The sequence below is a fragment of the Podarcis muralis genome, chromosome 18, assembly GCF_964188315.1.
Source record: "Podarcis muralis chromosome 18, rPodMur119.hap1.1, whole genome shotgun sequence".
NCBI lineage: Eukaryota > Metazoa > Chordata > Lepidosauria > Squamata > Lacertidae > Podarcis > Podarcis muralis.
In genome coordinates, this window is record NC_135672.1 from 12,540,588 (window position 1) to 12,565,214 (window position 24,627).

At 50.2% G+C, this 24,627-nt stretch overlaps 2 protein-coding genes across 14 annotated transcripts in view; both read left to right on the top strand.

Moving 5' to 3' along the window:
* Positions 1-11,918, top strand: part of TCF3 (transcription factor 3) — an 86,947-nt gene extending 75,029 nt beyond the window's left edge. For 7 of the 13 annotated variants that reach the window (XM_028713823.2, XM_028713820.2, XM_028713817.2 and 4 more), the window contains exons 18-20: positions 1,104-1,342; positions 10,660-10,804; positions 11,100-11,918. In XM_028713823.2, the coding sequence (XP_028569656.2) occupies positions 1,104-1,342; positions 10,660-10,802 (382 nt within the window). In that variant the 3' untranslated portion in view covers positions 10,803-10,804; positions 11,100-11,918. Of the gene's footprint in view, positions 1-1,103; positions 1,343-9,502; positions 9,730-10,659; positions 10,805-11,099 lie in introns of all 13 variants that reach the window. The other 6 variants (XM_028713824.2, XM_028713821.2, XM_077921855.1 and 3 more) reach the window with 2 other exon arrangements.
* A 7,819-nt stretch (positions 11,919-19,737) lies between these two features.
* Positions 19,738-23,467, top strand: UQCR11 (ubiquinol-cytochrome c reductase, complex III subunit XI). The gene is made up of 3 exons (XM_028713926.2): positions 19,738-19,896; positions 21,581-21,729; positions 23,277-23,467. Exons 1-2 carry the CDS (start codon positions 19,847-19,849, stop codon positions 21,699-21,701), a joined length of 171 nt encoding a protein of 56 aa, XP_028569759.2. The 5' UTR covers positions 19,738-19,846; the 3' UTR covers positions 21,702-21,729; positions 23,277-23,467.
* Positions 23,468-24,627: the final 1,160 nt, after the last annotated feature.

A 24,627-nucleotide genomic window follows, 5' to 3' on the forward strand; every position in this document is an offset into this window, starting at 1 on the left:
TGCGCAGCGAAAGCAGCAACCCCTCTTGCTGTTCTGGCTTCTGGGATAGCTGCGCAGCCTGCATTCGCTCCATAAGACGCACACACATTTCCCCTTACTTTTTAGGAGGGGAAAAGTGAGTCTTACAGAGCAAAAAATACGGTAAATACTTCTACAGTTGTACCTTGGTTCCCGAACGCCTTGCGACCCAAGCATTTCGCCTCCTGAAACACCGCAAACCTGGAAGTGAGTGTTCCGGTTTGCAAATGTTCTTTGGGATCCGAACGTCTGGCGCCGCTTCCGATTGGCCGCAGGAGCTTCCCGCAGCCAATCAGATTGTGAGAAGGGCAATATATGACGTGTGGGAGAGGAGTAAAAAAATCAGTAGCAACCAGAACACCATGGGGGGAAATCTATGGCGGTTCATAGGAAAAATATGAACAGCGATTGGTTTACTCATCATCAAAATGTTTATTCGGCTTTACGCCCATCATGAAGCACAACACAACAAAACAAATCAAATCAAATAAAACAGCGGACTCGTACAAGCCACAAGTAGTATAACACAGTTCACAACTCACAAGGACAGATATTAGCCATTCATAAGAAAAAGTTTAAGATTAAGATTAAAAATTTTAGGCACTACACTAAAATCAATATCTGATGTCATTATAGAAAATTCTTATAACTATCAATAATCAGCTAACATTCCGTTCCGTCTCTTGTGCGAGAGGACGGCTGTTAGGAATTTAGCAACCTGTAGGGTAATATAAGGATCCACATCTTGAAGAACCCAGGCAAGCTGTAGGTCTACTGTTGGTTTACTGCAATTTTACCCAGTCAGCTTTTTCCTTTCGAGGGGGGGGGTGAATTTCGGGGACACACTTTGCAAACCATCCGGCCCTGGGAAGTGCGGTCAGTGGGCGGGAAATGTTGGGTTTACGGTCGTTCCAGTTATTGCAAAAAAATATATTATATTGTGGCGGGTGCTGGGTTTGTGTTTTGTGCATCCCTGTTCCCCGTATTTGTGCGCGACGCGTTCCGGTGCCGAGGTGTGCCCGCGTGGAAAAAACGCCCACCCACCCACCCACCCCCCTTGTCTCCTTCTCCTTTCAAACCATCAGTCAAGATGAGGATGAGGATGACGACCTCCTTCCCCCAGAGCAAAAAGCCGAGCGCGAGAAAGAGAGAAGGGTGGCTAATAACGCCCGTGAGCGCCTCCGCGTCCGCGACATCAACGAGGCTTTTAAAGAGCTGGGGCGCATGTGTCAGCTGCACCTAAACAGCGAAAAGCCACAGACCAAGCTGCTCATTCTACACCAGGCCGTCTCGGTTATCCTGAATCTGGAACAACAAGTTAGAGGTCAGTGGAGGCTTCCGATGTGGTGACGTTTTCCGAGCGGCAAGGGGCTGTCTGTCTCGTCCTCCCGAATCCGTCCCTGGCGCACCTCTCCGAATCCTGCTGACGTTCTCCCCCTCGCCTCCCCCAACCCCTCGCGCCTTTTTTGTTTGCCATTTTGGGGTCTCTGTTGTCGTGGGGTTTTAGCGGGTCGCCGCCGTTTCGCTTTTCTCTGCTGCCTTTTCGCACCCGTCGCTTTCCCCCTTTTTGTTTCCCCGTGCCGGAAATAAGGGAAAGCAAGCGTTGCGCTTCCTGCATGCCGTCAGCCCTCGTGCCTCTGCCAGGGGGCGCTTCCGCGTTTATCGTTTTCTTCTGTCCCACACTGCTGAATTCTTCTACCACCCCAACCATTGCAAAATCGGGTTGATCAATCAACATTTGCAGGCTTCTGGCGGCTTGCAAAGGTTTGCAAACCAAGCCGTGGAAATAAGCTGGGCGCCAGAAGCGGTTCCCCCCAAATTCAGCTGAAAATGCTTGTTGCAAACCCCTGAAGAACACTGCAGATTTTGATAACAAACCTGATTTGCAAGGAGAGGGTGGAAGGCTGTAGCGCTAAAGGGCAGCTCTTTGGGGCTCTAAATTGCTGCGTATCAAAGACGGGAGGTGTTTTTTGTTTTTCCAGAGAGGCGGAAAGATCATGCAGGTTATGCACAGATCCCACCGGACGCCTTTCCAGCAAATCCCTATGTATTTCCCCCAAAAAACTGTTGGTTTTTTTCATCCAATTTTTGCACGGGGCAGGGGCTTGCTTTTAAAGAAATGCCGTATTTTTCGCTCTACAAGACGCACCAGACCACAAGACGCACCTAGTTTTTGGAGGAGGAAAACAAGAAAACATATATTCTGAATCTCAGAAGCCAGAACAGCAAGAGGGATCGCTGCGCAGCGAAAGCAGCAATCCCTTTTGCTGTTCTGGCTTCTGGGATAGCTGCGCAGCCTGCATTCGCTCCATAAGACGCACACACATTTCCCCTTACTTTTTAGGAGGGAAAAAGTGAGTCTTATAGAGCAAAAAATACGGTACTTAATTGTGTTTCTCGCCTTGTGGCAGTGAGTTTCGAAACCAGCTCCTTTACTTAGCCTGCTGTTCCTTCCGTTACTGGGGATAGGAATAAATAATAAAACTATTTCCATCCCTCGTGGCTTTCGGACTCAGAGAATGGAGTGGGGCCACCCCCTTACTAGAGTGCCCTTGGCTGAGCTTTGGAGATTTGCTGAGCTTCAGGGGGGCTGCGCAAAGCACGCCACAAATTTAATAAATACAAATTCGATCAACGACAACGCTAATCCAAATAAGTTCTCCCATCCGCACGAGGATTTCCTCTTGTGGAGCGAAACTTCCCCCTTCTCCCTCCGTGAGTTTCCCTCCGTACCCTGTTGGGATACTGCCAGGGAGATAACGTCCATCTGAGCCCCCAAGCCGGCTGCCAGACGATCCATCGACCTCCCGTAGTCATGCAGTCACGCAGTATCAGCAATTAGCGGCATGAAGCCTTAGAAATAGATTGCCACATTCCTAGGCTGGTGCACACTAATTGCTGATACTGCATGACTGCGTGACTACGGGAGGTCGATGGATCGTCCGGCAGCCGGCTTGGGGGCTCAGATGGACGTTATCTCCCTGGCAGTATCCCAACATACCCTTCAGAGTCAGGTGAACCCGCTGCAAAAATTTTGTTTGCGTGTGCGAGAGGGAAAGATCCATCGCGCGGGAGGAAACCTATTCACACGTGGGACCCCCCGTGTTGCGGGAAAGCCGATCAGTCCGAGCTTTGTTGGGTTTTTGCTTTTTAAAATTATTATTATTATTTATACCCCGCTCATCTGGCTGGGCTTCCCCAGCCACTCTGGGCGGCTTCCACCCAAACATTAAAATACAGGAATACATCAAATATTAAAAGCTTCCCTAAACAAGTGATAGCAAGCTCCCCACCAGCGAAATATGCTCTGGAGAGATGAACCTCGTCTTTTATTACAGCCGTACCTTGGTTCTCGAACGTAATGTGTTCCGGAACTCCTTTTTACATCCGGAAACCAGGGCGCAGCTTCTGATTGGCTGCAGGAGCTCCCTGCAGCCAATCGGAAGCCGCGCCAGACGTTCGGATCCCAAAGAACGTTTGCAAACACTCACTTTGCGGCGTTCGGAAACCGTAACGTCCCGAGTGCCGAGGCGTTCGGGGTCGAAGGTACGGCTGTGTTTTGAAAACCACCCCTCTCTCTCTGCAACCTTTGTCCCTCCATCCCAGCTGCCAAGTTAGGGATAAAACCATCTGCGCAGAAATAGTCCGGGGGCCGGGCTGGAGGCGAAAACGCGTGCCCACTTATCTGCCAGGCGGAAGAGAGTCGGGCTGCTTTCCCTTTCTCTCTGCAAATGTCCTTTTCCCCCCTGCTTGGCCGTGCATGCGAGCCCTTAACTTTTCCTTCCTTGGAATCTGTGAAATGGGTGCATCTTGAGTTCAATGTCTTCGACAGAGGTGGGCGGCGGGCAGAGGGGCAGCGCGCCTGGTTTTCGACCGTACAGAACCTGTGCCCCGTTCTTCTGTTCTGCTCCCCCTTCCATTCTGGAGCTTCCATTAATTCCCCCTTTTCGTCTGCCGCGACATGTATAACTCTTTTATTTTGTTTCCCCTGGTCTCTCTTTCTCTCGTGTGTACGCTTTTTTGCTGCCGCCACCCTCTCTGCCACCCCTCCTCTGCTTTCCTACAGACAGACCCCAGCCGTGACCCCCTCGGTGGTTCCAACCCTGCACCTTGTACTTGCTGCGTCCGCAGAGAAACAGGAAAACCCAGGCGGGCAGCAGCGGGGCGGGGGAAGGAATAGCCTAGGAGCAGAAAGGCAGGCGCACCCTCCCCGGATCTTGAAGTCTCTGGCGCATCTCCTTTTTAAAGTTATTATGTCGCCACGTTCCCGAAGGCGACACGTTTGGGGACGGGTCGGCCGCTGACGTCCCCTGAGCCGAAACCCGGCCAGCTGAAGAGCTCTCCAATTTGGCCCACTCTCCGGCTGTAGCCTTTTGGCGCAGACGGGTTGCCCGTGGAATCGTAAGAGATGGGGGGGACCCTGAGGGTCATCCATTCCAACCCCCTGCGATGTAGTTGTCCCAAATGTCATGCCCTCCAGACAGAGGCGGGTTTTTGAAGTCCAGCCACAGGCAGGCAGCCCCGGTCGAAGGAGCAGCGTTCCCTACAAACACAAGAGAAGGGGATGCGGGGAATCCTTAGAAGGGCACGTACATGTTTAGAAAATCACAATGCACTGTGTTGGGTGGGGTGTGTCTCCTGAGCATGTGCAGAGTGTAGGAAGGACCGGGTTGCCGATCCTGTTCTTGCAGGTGCCCCAAAGTGAACAGCCCCCTGAGTTTGACAACAAACTTCCCCACTTGCTCTCCGCGACTGCCTCCGATACTGGAAGGAATAGACAGCCGGCGTAACTCGTAGTTATCAATAGCCTTATAAGAACATCAGGGACGCGGGTCTAAACCACTGAGCCTCTTGGGCTTGGGTTCGAATCCTGGCTCCCGTTGCCCTGTCCCTGCTCCTGCCAACCTAGCAGTTCAAAAGCACACCAGCGCAAGTAGATAAGTAGGTACCACTCCGGCGGGAAGGTAAACAGCGTTTCCGTGCGCTCTGGTTTCCGTCATGCGCCAGAAGCGGTTCAGTCCTGCTGGCCACATGACCCGGAAAGCTGTCTGCAGACAAACGCCGGCTCCCTCGGCCCGAAAGCGAGATGAGCGCCGCAACCCCATAGTCTCCTTTGACTGGACTTAACCATCCAGGGGTCCTTTATTTTTTTATAAGAACATCAGGAGAGACCTGCAAGCGGTTTCAGACCCAAGACCTGTCCATCTGCTGGGATAGCTCAGTCGGCAAAGCACGGGGCTCGTAATCTCAGATTCGCAGGTTTTCTAAGAATAATAATTTAAAAAAAACTTGTCTGGGGTAGCTCATCCCAAAGACTAGCTAGCTATGTCGCTACGTGGAGAATCGCTTCCTTTTCTCCAAATCTCCCTGCATCCAGCTTTCTGGGGAACGGACGCAGAGGCAGAACATCTGTCCTGATTGCAGAAGGTCGCAGGTTCGATTCCCTGCATTTCTTGCTGGGGGCTGGCAGATACTTCCTCTCTGAAACCCTGAACGAATGCTGCCAGTCTGTGCAGACGACACTGGTCTCGATGGGCCGGTGGTGGAAGATAGTTTTCTAAGGTTCACCGAATGACCCCCCCTCGCTTTTGTAGCCACAGAGAGGCTTAGGCATTTTCTCCCCCTGCTGTGTAACTTTAAAAATGAATCACAGCCTTTTTTATTTTTAAAAAAAGTCTGCATTGCTAACCTTCCCCCTGGAAATTAATTCCCCTTGAAATAAAGGGAAACGTTGAGATTCCTAGTGTTTCAAAACCACCGCGTTCTCTTTAATAATACAATGTTTATCCTACTTCCAAGTCGACTTCAAATTAAACAGTTTCGGGGGTTGGCTTCCTGCCTCCAACCTCTCCAGTGTTTTCGTTCGAACCCTTTCCCGCTGCCTTATATACAGTGGTACCTCGGTTTCCGAATGTCATCCATTCTGGAACACCGTTCGGGTTCAAAAACTCGATACGGGAGGCCTCAAAACGGAAAACTCAACAGAAATTTGACTTCCGTTGCACGTTCGAAAACGGAAGCCTTTGCTTCCGGGTTTACAGCGTCCGGGTTCCGAAATGTTCATCAACGGAGACTATCGGAAACCGAGGCATCGCTGTATATATCTCGTCTAATATGGAAACCCCTCTAATATCTCCCCTCCATTGCTTCTGTCTCAAATCCTGCTTGAGGTTTTGGGATTTTTTCCCCCCAAAGAGTCCCTCCCACCAAATAAACCAGGGGGACTCTGAAACAGCGCTGGTTCTGAGTCCGATGTCAGCACGGGTCTGAGCTTTGTGCCGTGTCCAAATTCAGGTCCCGTCCCCCCATCAAGTCCCAGCGGGGGCACAGCTGCCCCCCCAATGCAATATGAACTTCCTAGGCCAGCTCCCAATAGACTGTGATGTACTCGCAGTAATAAAAAACCTAGCAGCGATCTACCCATTGTCGTTGGACGGGCCAAAGTTGTTGCGCATTTTTGGGGAAAGGCAAAGTTGTTGTTGAGCCTTAAGCCACAGTTGTTCAGCTTCCTCACCCCCCCTTTTTTTGAGGGGGAGAAGATCTCTGAAAGGTCAAAGATCTACCAGGAACACCCCGCAATTTTCCAGTAGATCACAATCCACCTGTTGGACATGCCTGTCCTAGGCCAACGCACAAGGCGGCTTTGAGTGAAAATTTGCAAGCATGCAAACCACATGGGGGGGACGTAGGTGGCACTGTGGGTTAAACCACAGAGCCTAGGACTTGCCGATCAGAAGGTCGGCGGTTCGAATCTCCGCAATAACAGGGTGAGCTCCCGTTGCTCGGTCCCTGCTCCTGCCAACCTAGAAGTTCGAAAGCACGTCAAAGCGCAAGTAGATAAATAGGTACCACTCCGGTGGGAAGGTAAACGGCGTTTCCTTGCGCTGCTCTGGTTCTCCAGAAGCGGCTCAGTCCTGCTGGCCACATGACCCGGAAGCTGTACGCACACACTTTACAGCTTTTGAGGGTAGGCGTAGGTCGTTTTTTTCCTGCCTTGGTCTGGATATCAAATGCCAAGAGACGGGAGAGATTGATTCTAGGCAACACCTATAGGCGCAATCAAAATTGTTCCAAACCTGCCCCCCCCCCCCCCGCTTGCAAATCAGGTGAAATTCCGCTGGAAAGGCAACATTGACGGGCTTCTCTTTAAGTTGCATTTTCAGCCAAATTTGGGGAGAAACCACTGAGAGCATACGTTGTGCGGAGCGATTTCTGTGGCTTTTGTGGGATTCCGCTCCTTGCAAACAGCTGGAAGTTTGCAGATGTTGAGAATAAATGTGGTTTGCAATGGGGAGGTGTTGGATGATTTTGATTGCAAATAATAATAATAATAATAATAATAATACTTTTTCTAAGAGAACAAGGTAAACTCATCCACCTTTTTCTAGAAAAACAGCACTGATCATTCTTAATAATATGAATACTCATCATAACAACCTTCTTCTGGGAAACCCAGAATATAAATAATATAAATAATTGTTGTTATTATTATCATCTGACAGTAAGAGCCATTAAGCAGTGGAACAGGCTCCCTTGGGATATGGCGAGCTCTCCCTCCTATTGGAGGTTTCTAAGTGGAGGTTGGGTGGCCATCTGTCGTGGGATCAGACTAGATGAGCCCTGGAGGTCCCTTACATCTCCCCAATTCTACGTGTAAACCGCACAATGCTTATTATGGCGAATATATAGGGAGGGACCGCAACCTTGGAGGGTGGACGTGCCACCGCAACCAGGGTTGTGGTCTTAGCCGAGCTTCTCCTCCAGTCGTGGTAGAACCGTCAGTTGCGGGGTGGATGTGTACCATTGCCCAGTCTTGACACATCTCACCCCCTTTCCAGCTCTGAACAGAATATCTCCTGGGATATTCACTCTTGAATCTCCCTGGAGGCAGGATAATCTTCTTCCTTCCAAACGGCGAGGTTCAGATTTCCAAAGGCCGGCGTGGTTCGGTTGGGCTGTCATCGAAACGTCCAAAATCGACACCACAAAATAGGGACTCCAGGAGCTAGGCTTAGGCCAGGGGTCAGCAACCTTTTTCAGCCGTGGGCCGGTCCACCGTCCCTCAGACCATATGGGGGGCCGGACACCCTGTAGGATTCTACCCACGATATTTTTAACCCGACAAATTTCAGGAAGCAAAAAGTCGTGTTGGGAAATAAGGCTTTAGAGCAGGAATCAGCAAACTTTTTCAGCCGTGGGCCGGTCCATCGTCCCTCAGGCCGGACTATATTTTGAAGGGGGGAAAATGAACGAATTCCTATGCCCCACAAATACCCCAGAGATGCATTTGAAATAAAAGGACACATTCTACTCATGTAAAAACACACTGATTCCCGGACTGTTGGCGGGCCGGATTGAGAAGTTATGGGGCCAGATCCGGCCCCCGGGCCTTAGTGTGCCTAACCATGTTCTTGTAGCAGGTGGTTCCCCAGGCTTGCTTCCCTGAACTGAAGTTCAATACGGATAAGACAGAGAGGTTCTAGTCCAGGGGTCAGCAAACATTTTCAGCAGGGGGCCGGTCCACTGTCCCTCAGACCTTGTGGGGGGCCAGACTATATTTAGGAAAAGAAAAATAAATGAACGAATTCCTATTCCCCACAAATAACCCAGAGATGCATTTTAAATAAAAGGGCACATTTTACTCATGTGAAAACACACTGATTCCCGGACAATCTGTGGGCCGGACTGAGAAGGCGATTGGGCCGGATGCGGCCCCCGGGCTTTAGCTTGCCTACCCATGTTCTAGTAGCGGGTAGTTCCCCAGTCCAAAGCACACATTCTACTCGTGTAAAAACACCAGGCAGGGCCCACAAATAACCCAGAGGTGCATTTTAAATAAAAGGACACATTCTACCCGGGTCTTAGGCTGCCTATCCCTGGCTTAGAGAAACTGCTAAGCGACTTACCCAGACCTTGCGGGACTCTGGCTCCCGTCGTGACCATTGGCTGGGGCTGATGGGAACCGGAGTCTAAAAACACCCAAAGGAGTCCCCGATTTATTGTGTCGCTTCTGCAATCGGCTGCCCCAAGAGGAACGGTCTCCCTTGGAGTTTTGCGAGCAGAAGCTGGGCGCCCAACTTTACCCGGGTGCTTGAGCCGAGACCGTTGCGTCGCTAAGGGGTTGGATTGGATGACCGCTGGGGGGCTCCCTTCCGCCTCTACAATTCCACGGTTCCAAAGTGCCAAAAGAGTATCGTCCCAGAGGATAGGGGGACAACCTGGGTTTCGAGTTTGGTTTTGCCCGTGTTGTGAAACGGGCGCGCACGGCACGGGCGGCGTTCGGCAGCTCCTTGTCTCTGCGGTGGAACGAAAGGGCTCTCCTCTTCCTCATCGTCCGTCAGTTGTGCCGTGCCACCTTGGCTCGCCGCTGACATGGACGTTTCCCCCCCGCTGCCCACCTTGGCACCGTCCCCCCGAACCCGCCCCACGGAGTCCTTCCATCGCTCCCCAGACTAACCCTCCCCGTGGGGCTGTGTGAACCCAGCAGTACAGATGAGGCGCTCTCACTGGAAGACAAGGACCTGAGGGACCGGGAGAGGCGCATGGCCAATAATGCCAGGGAGAGGGTGCGCGTCCGGGACATTAACGAGGCCTTTAAAGAGCTGGGACGCATGTGCCAAGTTCACTTAAAAACAGACAAAGCGCAGACCAAGCTCATCATCCTCCAGCAAGCAGTGCAAGTCATATTAGGCTTGGAGCAGCAAGTACGAGGTACGGCGCCGGGGGGCTCCCCCCCACAGACACCCCGAGGTCTCGCCCCCCCCTGCTTTGCGCGCATCTCCCATCTGTGCTCTCTCGCTCGCACAAGTGTCTCTGCCTCTCTCCCTTCCACCCTTTGCTCGGGGCTCCAGGTCTTACGTCGCTTCTATTCTCCTCCCCCCTTCGCTCTCTGGTTCGCAGTCTGTGCAGAGATGACACCCCCCCATTACAGCTTTTGAGCGGCAAGGTGGGGAGGGGGCTTGGGGAGGGGGCCGAGCGCTCGGATGCCAAGCCTCTTGCACTTCCTGCAATCCTTATCCTTTTCTCCGTCTTGTGTCTTTTCCTTGGATGCTGGTTGGGTTGGGTTGAGTTGAGTTGGGTTGGGTTGGGTTGGGTTGGGTTGGGTTGAGTTGGGTTGTGTTGGGTTGGGTTGAGTTGAGTTGAGTTAGGTTGGGTTGGGTTGAGTTAGGTTGGGTTGGGTTGGGTTAGGTTGGGTTGGGTTGAGTTAGGTTGGTTGGGTTGAGTTGAGTTAGGTTGGGTTGAGTTGGGTTGGCTTGGGTTGGATTGAGTTACATTGGGTTGGGTTGGGTTGAGTTAGGTTGGGTTGGGTTGAGTTGGGTTGGGTTGAGTTAGGTTGGGTTGGGTTGAGTGGGGTTGGGTTGGGTTGAGTTAGGTTGGGTTGGGTTGAATTAGGTTGGTTGGTTGGGTTGAGTTGAGTTAGGTTGGGTTGAGTTGGGTTGGGTTGGGTTGGGTTGAGTTGGGTTGGGTTGGGTTGGGTTGGGTTGAGATAGGTAGGGGTGGGTAGAATTGGGTTGGGTTGAGTTAGGTTGGGTTGGATTGCGTTGATTTGGGTTGGGTTGGGGTTGCAGCTGGCTCATGCCAGACCCAAACCTCCAGATTTCCTCCTCCTCCCCTCCTCTTCTCTCTCTCCTCTCGTCTCAGAACGTAACCTGAACCCAAAAGCAGCCTGCCTAAAGCGCCGCGAAGAGGAGAAAGTGTCTGGCGTCGTCGGGGACCCTCAAATGGCGCTCTCGGCATCTCATCCGGGTCTAGGAGATGGGCACAACCCCGTCGGGCACATGTAAAGGTACTCTCTCTCTCTGCACCTGTTCTGGGTCTTTACTTGGGAGCAGCGGGAATTCATTCATTGTTATTTTTCCAAAATCTACTCCGGCCCCCCTACAAGGTCAGAGGGACAGTGGACCGGCCCTCTGCTGGAAAAGTTTGCTGACCCCTGGGCTAAGCGATTCAGGGCTGAGTCGGACGCAGCCTAGGATGGTGGAGTTTGCGGGCGTCGCTTTTGAGACTTGTGTTTTTGCGTGACGAACCTCCGGGCTTTTGCGCTGTTCCTCTTCTCACCCTTTCTCTCTCTCCCCCTGCAGGTGATTTCTTTTCTTCGCCCTGCAAGCAGACGTCTGTAGGAAGAAGAGAAAGCTGGATCTCTCACACATCCCCCTCTCCTCCATTCTCCGACAACCACCGCCTGTCCGCACCAGAAACTGTAGTCCTGTTTCAAATACCGACGTGCGGTCCTTTTTTTGGGGAGGGGGGGAAACGGGCAGAGAAAAGTTCAGCGTGCTAGAAGGAACTTTTCTCTTTCTTTCTCTCTCTCTCTCTCTCTCTAAAGGAAAGGAAAAGCAACAAGTTTTATCAAAACAGAAAAATCAACAGCAAAGATTGCCTTAAGCCTATATTCTCGAACTTTCAGTGCATATCCTTCAGTTACCGAATTTCGGGGGGGGGGGTGTTGTTTGCGGGGATGTGTAACATTACAAATGGCTTGTGTTCACATAAGGCCAGCAAAAAGAAAAAAAGAAATTGTGCCTACGCATTTTATTTTTATTTTCTTTCTTTCTTTCTTTTTTTTAAAAAAGAGAACATTAGTTACAATAATTTTTTTTAAACGTAGAACAAACATAGTAATGCCTTTTGTGGAGCTGGGGGGGGGGGTTGTTGTTTCGTTTTGGGTTGTTTTTTTAGCTTCTTTTGCGTATATGTTTTGTAAGCAACGACGGGGAGGGAAAAAGACGTGTAAAAAAAAAGACGAAGAGATTTGTTTCTTTCCCCCCATCGAACCGCTTTTTATTTCCGCCCCCTCCCTCTATCTCTTTTCTCTGCTGCTGTTTCTATAGTTAATGTTGCATATTATTTTTTAAAAAATTAAGATCAACCAGAAATATTAAAAGTTTGTATTAAGAGGACTGGATGTTTGAAAACGAAACACAAAAACGGAAACTGAATTCGAGGACGGAATTGGGAGGGGGACACGGACAGTGAGAGTGTTGCGAAAATGTCACAAACGTGAATTGAAATAGGCAGGTTCGTTTGGCTAGGAGCTTCCATGGCGAAGGGTGTATTGATAACCGTCTCTGTCGATATTTTGAAAGGGGATGGTGGGAAAAGATGGCAAAGCGATTCGGAAGAGTTTCCTCCATCCCGCACGATTCTCAAAAAGTCTTATATTGTGCCCTTGGCTTCCATCTTAAACCTCACCCCCCCAAAAAACGCCATCTGTGGTCCCCCTTTAATGGAAAGCAAAGACACTACAAGCAACGCGAAGTCCTCTTTACGGAAGACGTTGATCTCAAGACAGCGGAAAACGGAGGACTTTGGAAGAGAGCGCCGTCTTTGGAAGGCGGGATGGCGACGGGAGGACCAGCTCACGTTCCCACCGATTCCTTCTCCATTTTTCGAAACAAGCACCTGAGCAAAACCGGCGCGGAACAAACGGAAAAGGAGGGAGGTTGGGCGCGATTTTGTTTAAATGTTAAAAAGAACTGCCGGAGGCAGAACGAAGAACAAACGAGCCGCAACGAGGAAAAGGCGAGACGGCGAGATTTTGCGGTGGGGTGCAGGGTGCATGCGCGAGACGCTAAGGTTTCCAAGCCGGAGACACTCAAGCCCCCCAAGTCGCAGGACTTCATACCGAAGACGGACCCACTTTGCATTTTGCGAGCACGGGGTGAACTGCTGCCGGCCGGTGGGGTGAATACTTCCAGTCCCCCGCCAGTTTGCGGACAGAAAGCAACTTGGCGCCCCTCCGGAGAAGGGCGCTGTTTCCGGCGAGAGGAGATGGCCACCGCAGTCTCGGATTTCGGGAGGGTGCGTCGACTTGTCCTGGTATCTCGTCCTCCCAAATTTGCCCTCTGGGGGGGTGGCAGGTCTTTGGAGACTCTCCCATGGGTGCTGCGACCTCGGAGGTTTCGAATATCCCGGAGAGTTGACTTTGGGCAAATCCCGCTAGAAGCACACACATTCACACAACTCCGACGGCAGAGAGCGTGACATCCGGGGGGGCGCTTTACCAGCAGAGACGGGGGAAAGTCCTCGGTAGAGCCATGCAGGGCAGTGGGCAAAGGTCCTTGCTAGGTGGGGACAGGGCACCCGTTTTTGCGGCGCGGGTGTCCCCGTGCCACCCGCCGCTCGGCCACAGTCCCCCCTCCTTTGCCACCCATCTCCCGCTTGGTTCATCTCCCGTCACAAATCTGATTTCTGGCAGAACCGCTTGGGAGTTTTTTTTGGGTAGGGGGGTGTTTTCTGGGATCGGCCCCGGTCAAAGCAACTTTGCAGGAGCTGAGGACTTTTGGCGTCTCCTTGTTCCCACCCCACCTTGACTAAATCTCTCTCTAAAGGAGAGTCGCCACAACTTCCTTTTCCAGTTCAAACACACACACACCCCCAGAAAAAAAACAAACCCCAGTTTCCAGTCCACCGGCTCAAAACAAGATCTCCTCCTCCCTTCCTTTTCAAAGTTGTATTTTGTTTGAACAATTTGGTTCTGTTTTTATTGTGTTTTTGTTCCGTTCGGGAAAAGGCGGGGGGGGGGGAGAGAAGCTCGCCTTTTCGGTCAGGGCATGTCTACACTACAAACTCTTAAACCAGTTTCAGACCGGTTTTAACTATCTAAAAAAGGAACCCTGCCGTTTCCGCGAGGTGCGCTCAGAGATCCTTTGGCCAGAGAAGCAGCCCCTCTTTCCCTGCGTCGCGCGCCCCCCCTCCCCGCTCCTTGCAACCCCCCCCCCAAGAGCCCTCTGCATTTGGTTCGCTACGATAGCTTAAAAACGGGTTTGAAACTGTTTTTTTTTTTTCCCTTCCTTTTTCTTCCTTTCTTTCTTAAAGTTTGTAATATAGATATGTCCCAAATGATCTTGGGATATTTATTTTTGTTGCGGGGGTTCGGAAATTTAAGAAAGGGACAACCAGCGAAATGAAACGAAACAGGAGGGGGGAAAGGAACCCCATATTTTTTCGTGCCGGGTGGGGAGCGTTTTAGGAGAAACAGCACCGTGGGGGGGGATCTTAACTTTTTGTTTAAAAAAAGAGGTTCGCGGACTGCAGAGAACAAATTGTACCTTGGTTCCCGTTAAGCTATATTTTTTTAGGTGGGATGGGCAAGGCTGTGTATCCTTTTCAGCCTGTTTAGATTGTTTTGGGGCTCTCTCTCTCTTTGTTGCTATTGGGGATTTTTATATATATATTAAAAAAAAGAGATAAAAATGGATCCTTGCTTTTTCATGGGGGGGGCGGGAGGGGTGAGTGGCCCCGATCCAGGTACAGTTAGCCATGACTTAAGTCTTAATGGGAAATGAATGGACTCGACGGAACTCTCTCTTTTTGCTTTCAATGGACAAGGGGGGGGGGCGGTTTTAAGTCATGCCTAGCTGAAATTTGGATTTGGGGAGCGGGGGCCGCTTTAGGGTGTTGTTTTATCCCCCTCCTTTTGCTGCCTACATTGTAAAATCCAGCTGTACGTAAGTGGCTGAGAATCCTTGTTATTAAATCAGATACACATTATAGTTTTGAAAGATATATATATGGTATAAATATATATATATGCCTAACCCCCGTTTTTAAAAAAAAAGGAGGAGGAGGAGGAGGAGGAGGAAAATGGAAAGAAAAAGAGTATTTGGTGGGTGGGGAGGGCATCACAGAATAGAGGGGAGTGACCCACATTTTTGGACTGAAATCACAAATTTCTGGGATCGGGCGGTTGGGGTTGGGGTAGCACGGGGGGTTTTAAATTGTGTTTCCGAGTGCCTCAAGATATGGATTGTGTTCATTTTTTAAAAAAATAATAATAATAATTTTATACAAGTGTCAAGAAAAAAAACAAAACAGCTGGCTGGATTATTTGGAATTTTTAAATAATCCTTAACTTTTTTAAAAGTAGAATTTTGAGAACTGTCCTGTATATAACAGTAATGTAGCAATAAATTTGACATTTTATAACAATATTACCTTTCCCCCCCCTCTCCCCGTATCTGTCTCTCAGATGTTGTATACCTATCAATGAAAAAGTTGTAATAAAGGTTCTACCTTGTACTAAAATCGCTTTTTTTTTTTACCTGGTTCTCTCACTCCACCACTCCTCTCATTCCTAACCTAGACGGGAACGTTGAGTTCTTGCTTTTATTTTTTTAGGTGGGAATAAAAGGCTGCCATCCTAGATTCCACATATTGAACTCAATAGGAATTACTCCTGAGTAGATGATGTTTTGGGGAGTTTTTATCTAAGGTTGCCACGCGTCTGGGATTTAACCGGCGAAAGCAGCCTGTTAAATCGGCAAAATGTCCCGGATTTCGAAGTTGTTTGCAATCACTTTTGTTCAGCAAAGCTGAGTTTAGCAAACTCAACAACTTTGCGTTTCCTTAAAAAAGAAAAAGCTCGTTTTGCCGATTTTACGAAAATCACCCGGATGTTATTTCCGCCCCTTTAATCCAGGACATTATTTGGCAACTCAAGAAGAAGGATTTCCTTTTGTCCGTGAAAGAATCTGTATTTTAAAAGACTTTTTAGGGCTGCAGCCCTGACTCCCATTTACCTGGGAGCAAAGCCTATTAAATACAGAAGTTCCCGGGATCAACTCATAGACACTCCTATCCAGAAAGACATCCCATTTGAAACCGGCAGCTTGCTCTAGGATAAACGGTTCCCACCCTTTTCTTGCGAGGAATCCTATTTGGAATAAGGGAATTTCCCACTGTTGCAGGAATTTATGTATAGGTTGGGGTGGGTGTTGCCCCTCCAGCAGATATCACGCACATGCAGCCCACGACCAAAACCAGCACAATCGCTTTTGTGACTTTTGTGATTTGTCCCCACAAAACACTTCATCGCAGTTTCTTCCTATCTATGCAAAGGGCCTTTGCTGCACGATACCAAATGTCAGAATTCACTGGTAAATGTTCCTATGTACTGGCTCACTGGGGAAACTTCAGAGATCCCTATAGACATTTGAGCTCAGCTACTCAGCAGCCCCTCTGCCCGAGTGATAATCCCTGGCCTCCTGATACCTGAGTGCCAGACAGGTAGCCATTCCAGAAATAACAAACCCAGATGGAGACAAAAGGGTGTGATGAACTTGGCTGGGAAACAGGGAAATGTGAATATCTCTCTTGTTCCACTTGATGGGTGTTTGGTGGAGGGCAAGGGGAACCATGGGGCAGGGTCCAGGATGCTCAGATTACAGCCACCAGAACTCCCCTTTCATGATGTATGAGTGATGTAGTTTCGGGGGGCGTAACATGGGGATTGGAAGGGACGCGGGTGGCACAGTGGGTTAAACCACAGAGCCTAAGACTTGCGGATCAGAAGGTCAGCGGTTCGAATCCCCGCAATGACGGGGTGAGCTCCCGTTGCTCGGTCCCTGCTCCTGCCAACCTAGCAGTTCGAAAGCACGTCAAAGTGCAAGTAGATCAATAGGTACCACTCCGGCGGGAAGGTAAAAGGCGTTTCTGTGCGCTGCTCTGGTTCGCCAGAAGCGGCTTAGTCAGGCTGGCCACATGACCTGCGGACAAACGCCGGCTCCCTCTACTTTAGAGAGAGATGAGCGTGCAACCCCAGAGTCATCCACAACTGGACCTAACGGTCATTGGTCCCTTTCCCTTTACCTAACATGGGGATTAAAGGTAAAGGGACCCCTGACCATTAGGTCCAGTCGTGGCCGACTCTGGGGTTGCGGCACTCATCTCGCTTTATTGGCCGAGGGAGACGGCATACAGCTTCCGGGTCATGTGGCCAGCAGGACTAAGCCGCTTCTGGCAAACCAGAGCAGCGCACGGAAACGCCGTTTACCTTCCCGCCAGAGCGGTACCTATTTATCTACTTGCACTTTGACGTGCTTTCGAACTGCTAGGTTGGCAGGAGCAGGGGCCGAGCAACGGGAGCTCACCCCGTCATTGCGGGGATTCAAACCGCCGACCTACTGATCGGCAAGTCCTAGGCTCTGTGGTTTAACCCACAGCACCAAAGCAGCTAATAAAAGTTTGGGGGCTCTTTTGTTCGGGGCTTCCATCTTGTTCCACCTTGTGGCAGGTGGGAGTCTTGTCATGACCGTCTCCAATAAAGACCAAGCCAACTGGCTGCTGTTTTGCTCTGGGATTCCTGGCTGGTGTCCTTGTTTTTTGTCCAAGGGAGCCCTCAGATTTCTCCGTTAACACCTTCCAAAAAGGGGAAAGTTGACAGCTATGCTCCCACCAGGAGTGGCCCATGAGTGCCATGCAAGCATGCATGGCACCAAAATTAAATATTTAAATTAAATTAAATAGTGGCCCAGCTGCACAAGGGGGGGGCGGGTGTATTGCAACAATATATATTTAAATTAAATAGTGGCCGAGCTGCAGAAGGTTAAGTGCAACTGGTTAACTTTGCACAAGTTAATTTGTGCGATTTCCAAATGTGGAGCTTTTGCTCTCATTGTTTTGAAACCTCAAAAGCCTATTTGGAAATTATGCCTGGTGCATTACTTTTGCAGGCATTTTGTTAAGTGTTGCTGCCCTTAATACTGCATTAAAGAGTTTGAGGTTGTGGCCACAGCCCCTCTGGCCGGTTATAGCTGAAATTCAACATTATTATATCTAAAGGGAGCCTTTCCCTGATATTAATCAGGCACTGCAGTAGACAGCGCACTCCCCGCTCGCCTTGAAAACAAAACAACTGGGCGGGGGTCCTTCGACGAGGAGGGCAATGGGATGAGGCAGAAAGCCGGCGCCGCGCAGGCGCGTTGAAGCAAAGCGGGCAATGCTTGACCATAGATCTTTTCTTAATGTAGAGTCGCGCGCCCACAGTCTTCTTGCGAGGTTGATTTTAAAATATATCTATATAGTTACAGTATATATATTTTTGCGTGTGGTCTCTGTCTCCCATTCAATAAAAAACAGGCGGCAAACGTATATTTTTGCATTTTAGAAATACTTAAAAGCGTCTAACATTCAGATCAAAGGAATACCAAATTTGGGGCATTTGCTGCCCAACTGAATGTGGTTTGGATTTTGGAGATTTTTGCCTGGGATTCATCAACAATCGCCAGACAATGTCAATGAATCTCCATTGTGGTTTTATCTTGTGAACTGCCCTGAGACCTTGGGGAATAGGGCAGTATAATAATAAATCTTATAATTATTATTATTATTGTTATTATTATTGCAGGCAGAGTCTGAAAGTCCATGGCTCATGTACGGCACTCCAAGAATGCTAATATATTCCTAGCATGCTTTGCTTTGATTTGATTTCGGTTTATTATATTATTTGATGATGATTATGATGCTGTAGTTGTGATGTTCTATCATGTTATCCCCAGTCGTGATGTATGGAAGTGAGAGCTGGACCATAAAGAAGGCTGATGGCCGAAGAATAGATGCTTTTGAATTCTGGTGCTGGAGGAGACTCTTGAGAGTCCCATGGACTGCAAGAAGATCCAACCTCTCCATTCGGAAGGAAATCAGCCCTGAGTGCTCACTGGAAGGACAGATCCTGAAGCTGAGGCTCCAAGACTTGGGCCACCTCATGAGAAGAGAAGACTCCCTGGAAAAGACCCTGATGTTGGGAAAGATGGAGGGCGCAAGGAGAAGGGGACGATGGAGGACGAGATGGTGGGACAGTGTTCTCGAAGGTTTGACCAAACTGGGGGAGGCAGTGGAAGACAGGAGGGCCTGGTGTGCTCTGGTCCAGGGGGTCACGAAGAGGCGGACACAGCTAAACGACTAAGCAACAAAATCATGTTATCGCAAATGAAAAAATCAAAGCCAACATTGGTAAATGCTGGCAATGCACTACATCCTTTGGGCCAGAGACTAGGCAGATGCTGATGATGATATTATTATTATTATTATCATTAGTTACAGGTAGGTAGCCGTGTGGGACGCGGGTGGCGCTGTGGGTTAAACCACAGAGCCTAGGACTTGCCAATCAGAAGGTCGGTGGTTCGAATCCCCGCTATGACAGGGTGAGCTCCTGTTCCTCGGTCCCAGCTCCTGCCAACCTAGCAGTTCGAAAGCACGTCAAAGTGCAAGTAGATCAATAGGTACCACTCCGGCGGGAAGGTAAACGGCGTTTCCGTGCGCTGCTCTGGTTCGCCAGGAGCGGCTTAGTCCTGCTGGCCACATGACTCGGAAGCTGTACACCGGCTCCCTCGGCCAGTAAAGCGAGATGAGCGCCACAACCCCAGAGTCGGCCACGACTGGACCTAAAGGTCAGGGGTCCCTTTACCTTTTTAGGTAGCCATGTTGGTCTGCCGTAGTCAAAATAAAATAAAATAAATAAAATAAAAAAAATCCTTCCAGTACCACCTTAGAGACCAACTAAGTTAGTTATTGCTATTATTATAGCTGTATTTGAGATGTTCTATTGTAGGCTGATAATAATAACAACAAATAAATGCAGAAATAAATAAATATAATAAAGCTGCATTTGTGGTGTTTCATCATAGGATAATAATAATGATGACGATGACGATAGGATAATGATGATGATGATGATAGTTATAATAATAGTAATAATAGTAGTAGTAATAATAATAATAATAATAATAATGGACTACACTGCATGGCTGTCGTCCAGTTCAACGTGCTCGCCTAGGACCTGTGCCATTACGCGGCTTTGGCCGCTAGATGGCGCTGGATTCCGTTCTATGGCGCGCGAAAAGCAGGCTCGCAATCCGGCGGCGCGTTGGCGACTCTTCTTCAAGTCTACCTGTACGAGGCGGCGCCGCGCACGCGCGGACGTAACAACGGAAGGAAGGCACGCACGCAGGAAGCGCACGCGCGTCTGGGAAAGAGGGGGTAGTGCGCAGGCGCGAGGGAGAGGTGACCTTCCAGGCGGAAAGGCGCCGGAGCCGGGGGGCGAGGAAGGATGCTGAGCAAGTTCATGGGTCCCCGTTACGGGCAGCTCCTGCGCAACTGGTGAGTGGGGGGGGGGGAGGGCGTGGGGGGGGGGAAGGTCGGAGGAGGGCGGGGTCTCGCTTTGGCCCCTCCCAGCCCTGCTCCAAAGGGCGGGGGGGGTCACTCCCCAAAAATTAAAAAAAAAAATTAAACCCCACCCCCAAAAAATTTAAACCCCACCACCCAAAAATTAAATCCCACCCCCCAAAAACATTAAGCCCCACCCCCAAATTAAGCTCCCCCTCCCAAAATTAAATCCCACCCCCCAAAAACATTAAACCCCACCCCCAAATTACGCTCCCCCTCCCAAAATCAAATCCCACCCCCCAAAAATTAAGCCCCACCCCCCCAAATTAAGCTCCCCCTCCCAAAATTAAATCCCACCCCCCAAAAACATTAAGCCCCACCCCCAAATTACGCTCCCCCTCCCAAAATCAAATCCCACCCCCCAAAAATTAAGCCCCACCCCCCCAAACTAAGCTCCCCCTCCCAAAATTAAATCCCACCCCCCAAAAACATTAAGCCCCACCCCCAAATTACGCTCCCCCTCCCAAAATTAAATCCCACCCCCCAAAAAAATTAAGCCCCACCCCCAAAATTAAACCCCCCCCCCTTGATTTGGAGGAAGTTGGACACACGTGGACAGGCTTGCTGGGAAATTCAGGGCCAGAAATGACATCCCCCCCCCCACCCAGTTAACCTGCGGAACTCCCTGCCACAGGAAGCAGCCGCGGTCAGCTTTGGAAGAGGGTTCCTTAGCATTCCTTGGAGGTCCCTTTACTGCTCCCCAAAGCAGGGTGGTGGGGCAGGGCAAACGGCACCTTGCCGGTGGTTTGGCCCAGAAAAGAGGAGGAAGGAGAGCCATCTTCAAATTATCTCACGGAACGGGAGAGCCGGCTTGTTTTTTGCCCCACTCTGGAAGGTGGGACTCGAACCCGTGGCTTCACCCGTGACAAGGAAGGAGGTCCCGACTCAACGCCAGGAAGAGTTTTTTTGACAGTTAGAGCCGTTCGGCCGTGGAATGGGAGGTGGCGGCCCAGTAGACCTGAAGGAGCGTCTCCACCCCCATCGTCCAGCCCGGACACCGGGGTCCAGCTCCCGAGGATCTTCTGGCAGTTCCCTCCCTGCGAGAATTGAGGTTCCAGGGAACCAGGCAAAGGGCCTTCTTGGTGGTGGCGCCCTCCCATCAGATGTCAAGGAAATAAGCAACTATCTGACTTTTAGAAGACATCTGAAGGCAGCCCTGTTCAGGGAAGTTTTCAATGACTGATGTTTTCATGTATTTTTAATCTTTTGTTGGAAGCCGCCCAGAGTGGCTGGGGAAACCCAGCCAGATGGGCAGGGTAGAAATAATAAATGATGATGATGCTGGAATCTGAACCCAAGACCCTCTGCATGCATAGCAGATTTTAGTGTGTTTTTAATCTTCTGTTGGAAGCCGCCCAGAGTGGCTGGGGAGACATAGCCAGCGTAGAAATAATAAATTACTACTACTCCTTGGAGTCTTTCTAAACAGAGGTTAGGTGGCCGTCTATGTCAGGGATGCTTTGGCCGAGATTGCTGGTGGGGTTGGAATGGATGACCTTTGGGGGTCCCTCCCAACACCCCTACGGTTCCGAAAGCTCAATGCGAACCGCGCCTGCTTCCGCCTCAAACATGCCCAGAGGTACGCGAGCGCCGCTTCTGTTCTCTCTCCTTCCCGCAGGGTGCCTACGTTGAGCACATGGGGCACCGTGGGGGCCGTGGGGCTGGTGTGGGCCACGGACTGGAGGCTGATCCTCGACTACGTGCCTTGGATCAACGGCAAGTTTAAGAAGGACGACTGAGCGGAAACAAGCCCTTCTCCGTAAGAAGGTGGGTCCTCTTTGGATAATGAATCTGGGCCTTTTGCGGCCGCGACTCTCGGGCTTTGGAATCGGTTATGGGGGGGAAACCACGACTTTCCTAGGCAGTAATCCTGCCCCCCACCTTGGATGCGTCCCCACAAATGGGGTTGTGCGGCTCCGGGAACGACTCCCCTTCTGTGTTTTAATCGTGTTTTTAAAGCTATATTTCAATCAATTGTTTTTATATTTTGCCATCTATTTTAGATTTTCAATCAATTGTTTTTATATTTTGCCATCTTAGCCGGGGAGGGCAGGGTATAAATTAATTTATTATTATTATTATCTTATTTTTTGCTCTATAAGACTCACTTTTTCCCTCCTAAAAAGTAGGGGAAATGTGTGTGCGTCTTAGGGAGCGAATGCAGGCTGCGCAGCTATCCCAGAAGCCAGAACAGCAAGAGGGATTGCTGCTTTCGCTGCGCAGAGATCCCTCTTGCTGTTCTGGCTTCTGGGATTCAGAATATATTTTTTCTTGTTTTCCTCCTCCAAAAACTAGGTGCGTCTTGTGGTCTGGTGCGTCTTATAGAGCGGAAAATACGGTATTTATTATTAGGCACGGAGCCCAAGTGAGGTCCCTTTGCAAGCTGCCAGGCAGAGAGCGAGGGGAGTCTGCGGCTTGTGTTTCTCTTGAGAAACGAACGAGCGCATGGGGAAAACGGATCGCTCCATCGGTCGGAGCATGGGTGCTAATAATGTCAAGGTTGCAGGTTTGGTCCCCGTATGGGGCAGCTGCATCGTCTGGGAACCACCTGCTACTAGAACATGGGGAGGCAAACTAAGGTCCGGGGGCCAGATCCGGACCGTTCATAACGTAGGGATATTCTTCCCAACGGTGAGCAGGGGGGAAGCGAAGACAAACGACAACAACTCGCCGTAACGCCGTTCGCTGCTCCTGCACGGAAAAAGCCTTCTGGTTCCAGAAACTCATGATAAAATATAACGGATAGAATCCTACAGGGTTGGGGTCTTAGTGTGTGAAAACGGTCCAGATCCAAGGGGCATCTTCACTTCACAAGTGCCCGATAAAGGTAAAGGGACCCCTGACTGTTAGGTCCAGTCGTGGCCGACTCTGGGGTTGCGGCGCTCATCTCGCTTTACTGGCCGAGGGAGCCGGCGTACAGCTTCCGGGTCATGTGGCCAGCAGGACTAAGCCGCTTCTGGCGAACCAGAGCAGCGCACGGAAACGCCGTTTACCTTCCCGCCGGAGCGGTACCTATTTATCTACTTGCACTTTGACATGCTTTCGAACTGCGAGGTTGGCAGGAGCAGGGACCGAGCAACGGGAGCTCACCCCGTCATTGCGGGGATTCGAACCGCTGACCTTATGATCGGCAAGTCCTAGGCTCTGTGGTTTAACCCACAGCGCCACCCGATAGCGAGGCGCAAAATGCTAATTTTGAACGCCGGCTGTGCCGAATCTGCTTTGGCTGTCCTCATTGTCTGAGCAATTCCTGCAAAGCCCCAGAGCTTTTTTGTGACGTCCTTTAATTGTTCTCCTTTTCCCTCCCTTTGCAGAGCAACCCGTTTGGTCTCGGAGAAGCTTCCTTTTTCTCTCTGCCTGCTGGCGCTTCAAAACTGTGAATCCTTGAAAACTGCCCGGCGGCGCCGAAACCTTCCTTTTCCCTCTCGCCGAACGGGCAGATGCTGCGCCGATAATGTCACCATGAATAAAGCCTCTTTTAGCACACGGGAAAATGTGCTGTTCTTGTAGACGTTTTGCTTCCCTGCAGAGTCAAATGTCGCACAAATCGCGGCGCAATAATCTCACACGTTGGTTGATGCGGGAGCTTTTTTTGCGCACGGGTCTGGGGTTCGAAATTGCCACTATGCGGTTGCCTGTTTTTACATTGCCGACTGGGGTGCGCAGCCTTCTTCCTCCCATCAGAATTTCAGCAATTTAGGTCCCATCTGCCCTTTACATCTGAAGCGGAATCATTGAGGCTTTTGCACCCCAAATGTCCTGGGAACTGTAGTTTGAAAAGGGCTGATAGGAGACTCCCATTCCCCTCAGCGGAATCATTGAGGCTTTTGCACCCCCAAAAAATCCTGGAAACTGTAGTTTGCAAAGGGCTGTTAGGAGACCCCTGTTCCCCTCGCAGAGCTGGAGTTTCCAGAGGAGTTATATTCCAGAAATCGTAGTTCTGTGGTGGGGGAATAAATGTCTTCTAACAACTGCAGTTCCCGGTATTCTTTTTGCAGGAAGCCGTGTCCATTTCTGATGCTGCCTTAAATACAGAGGGCACCTTGCGCCGTTGCTACTTCCACGATACCCGCGAAGTGTCACAATTCTGGATCCACGGCGTTATAAACTCAGATATATAATGACTCTTTAAAACAGGATTAAAGAGCCAAATGACTCTTTAAACCGGGGTCGCGGTTGCCAAAACGGAAGGCCTAGTTGCCATTTCGGTGCAAGACGGCTGCTCTAAATAAAGCATGGAGGGACAAACTTAAGGCCCGGGGGCCGGATCCGGCCCAATCGCCTTCTCAATCCGGCCCGCGGACGGTCCGGGAATCAGCCTGTTTTTACACGAGTAATCCCTTTATTTAAAATGCACCTCTGGGTTATTTGTGGGGCCTGCCTGGTGTTTTTGCACGAGTAGAACGCCTGCTTTTATTTAAAATGCATTTTTTCGTGAAAGTGTGCGGGTGTCGATCCTTCCGCCTTCATGCAGAAGGGCCAGGGCCGGATTTAGGTTTGATGCGGCCCTCAGCTCTTGAAGGTAATGGGGCCCTTTATATGTCCAGCTGTCCTTTGTCCACAACAAATTGTCGCTGTTTTTTGTGTTGAATAGATGCTATATGGTCATTTATGGACCTAACAGGTATCTCAAGCCGTTTGCACACCACAAAATATGTATTTTAT

What these genes read in the sequence shown, in the direction of transcription:
- UQCR11 (XM_028713926.2), top strand. Translation starts at nt 19,847, where the DNA reads ATGCTGAGCAAGTTCATGGGTCCCCGTTACGGGCAGCTCCTGCGCAAC. An exon ending in GGGCAGCTCCTGCGCAACTG is followed by an intron (nt 19,897 to 21,580) that starts GTGAGTGGGGGG and finishes TCCTTCCCGCAG; the next exon opens with GGTGCCTACGTTGAGCACAT.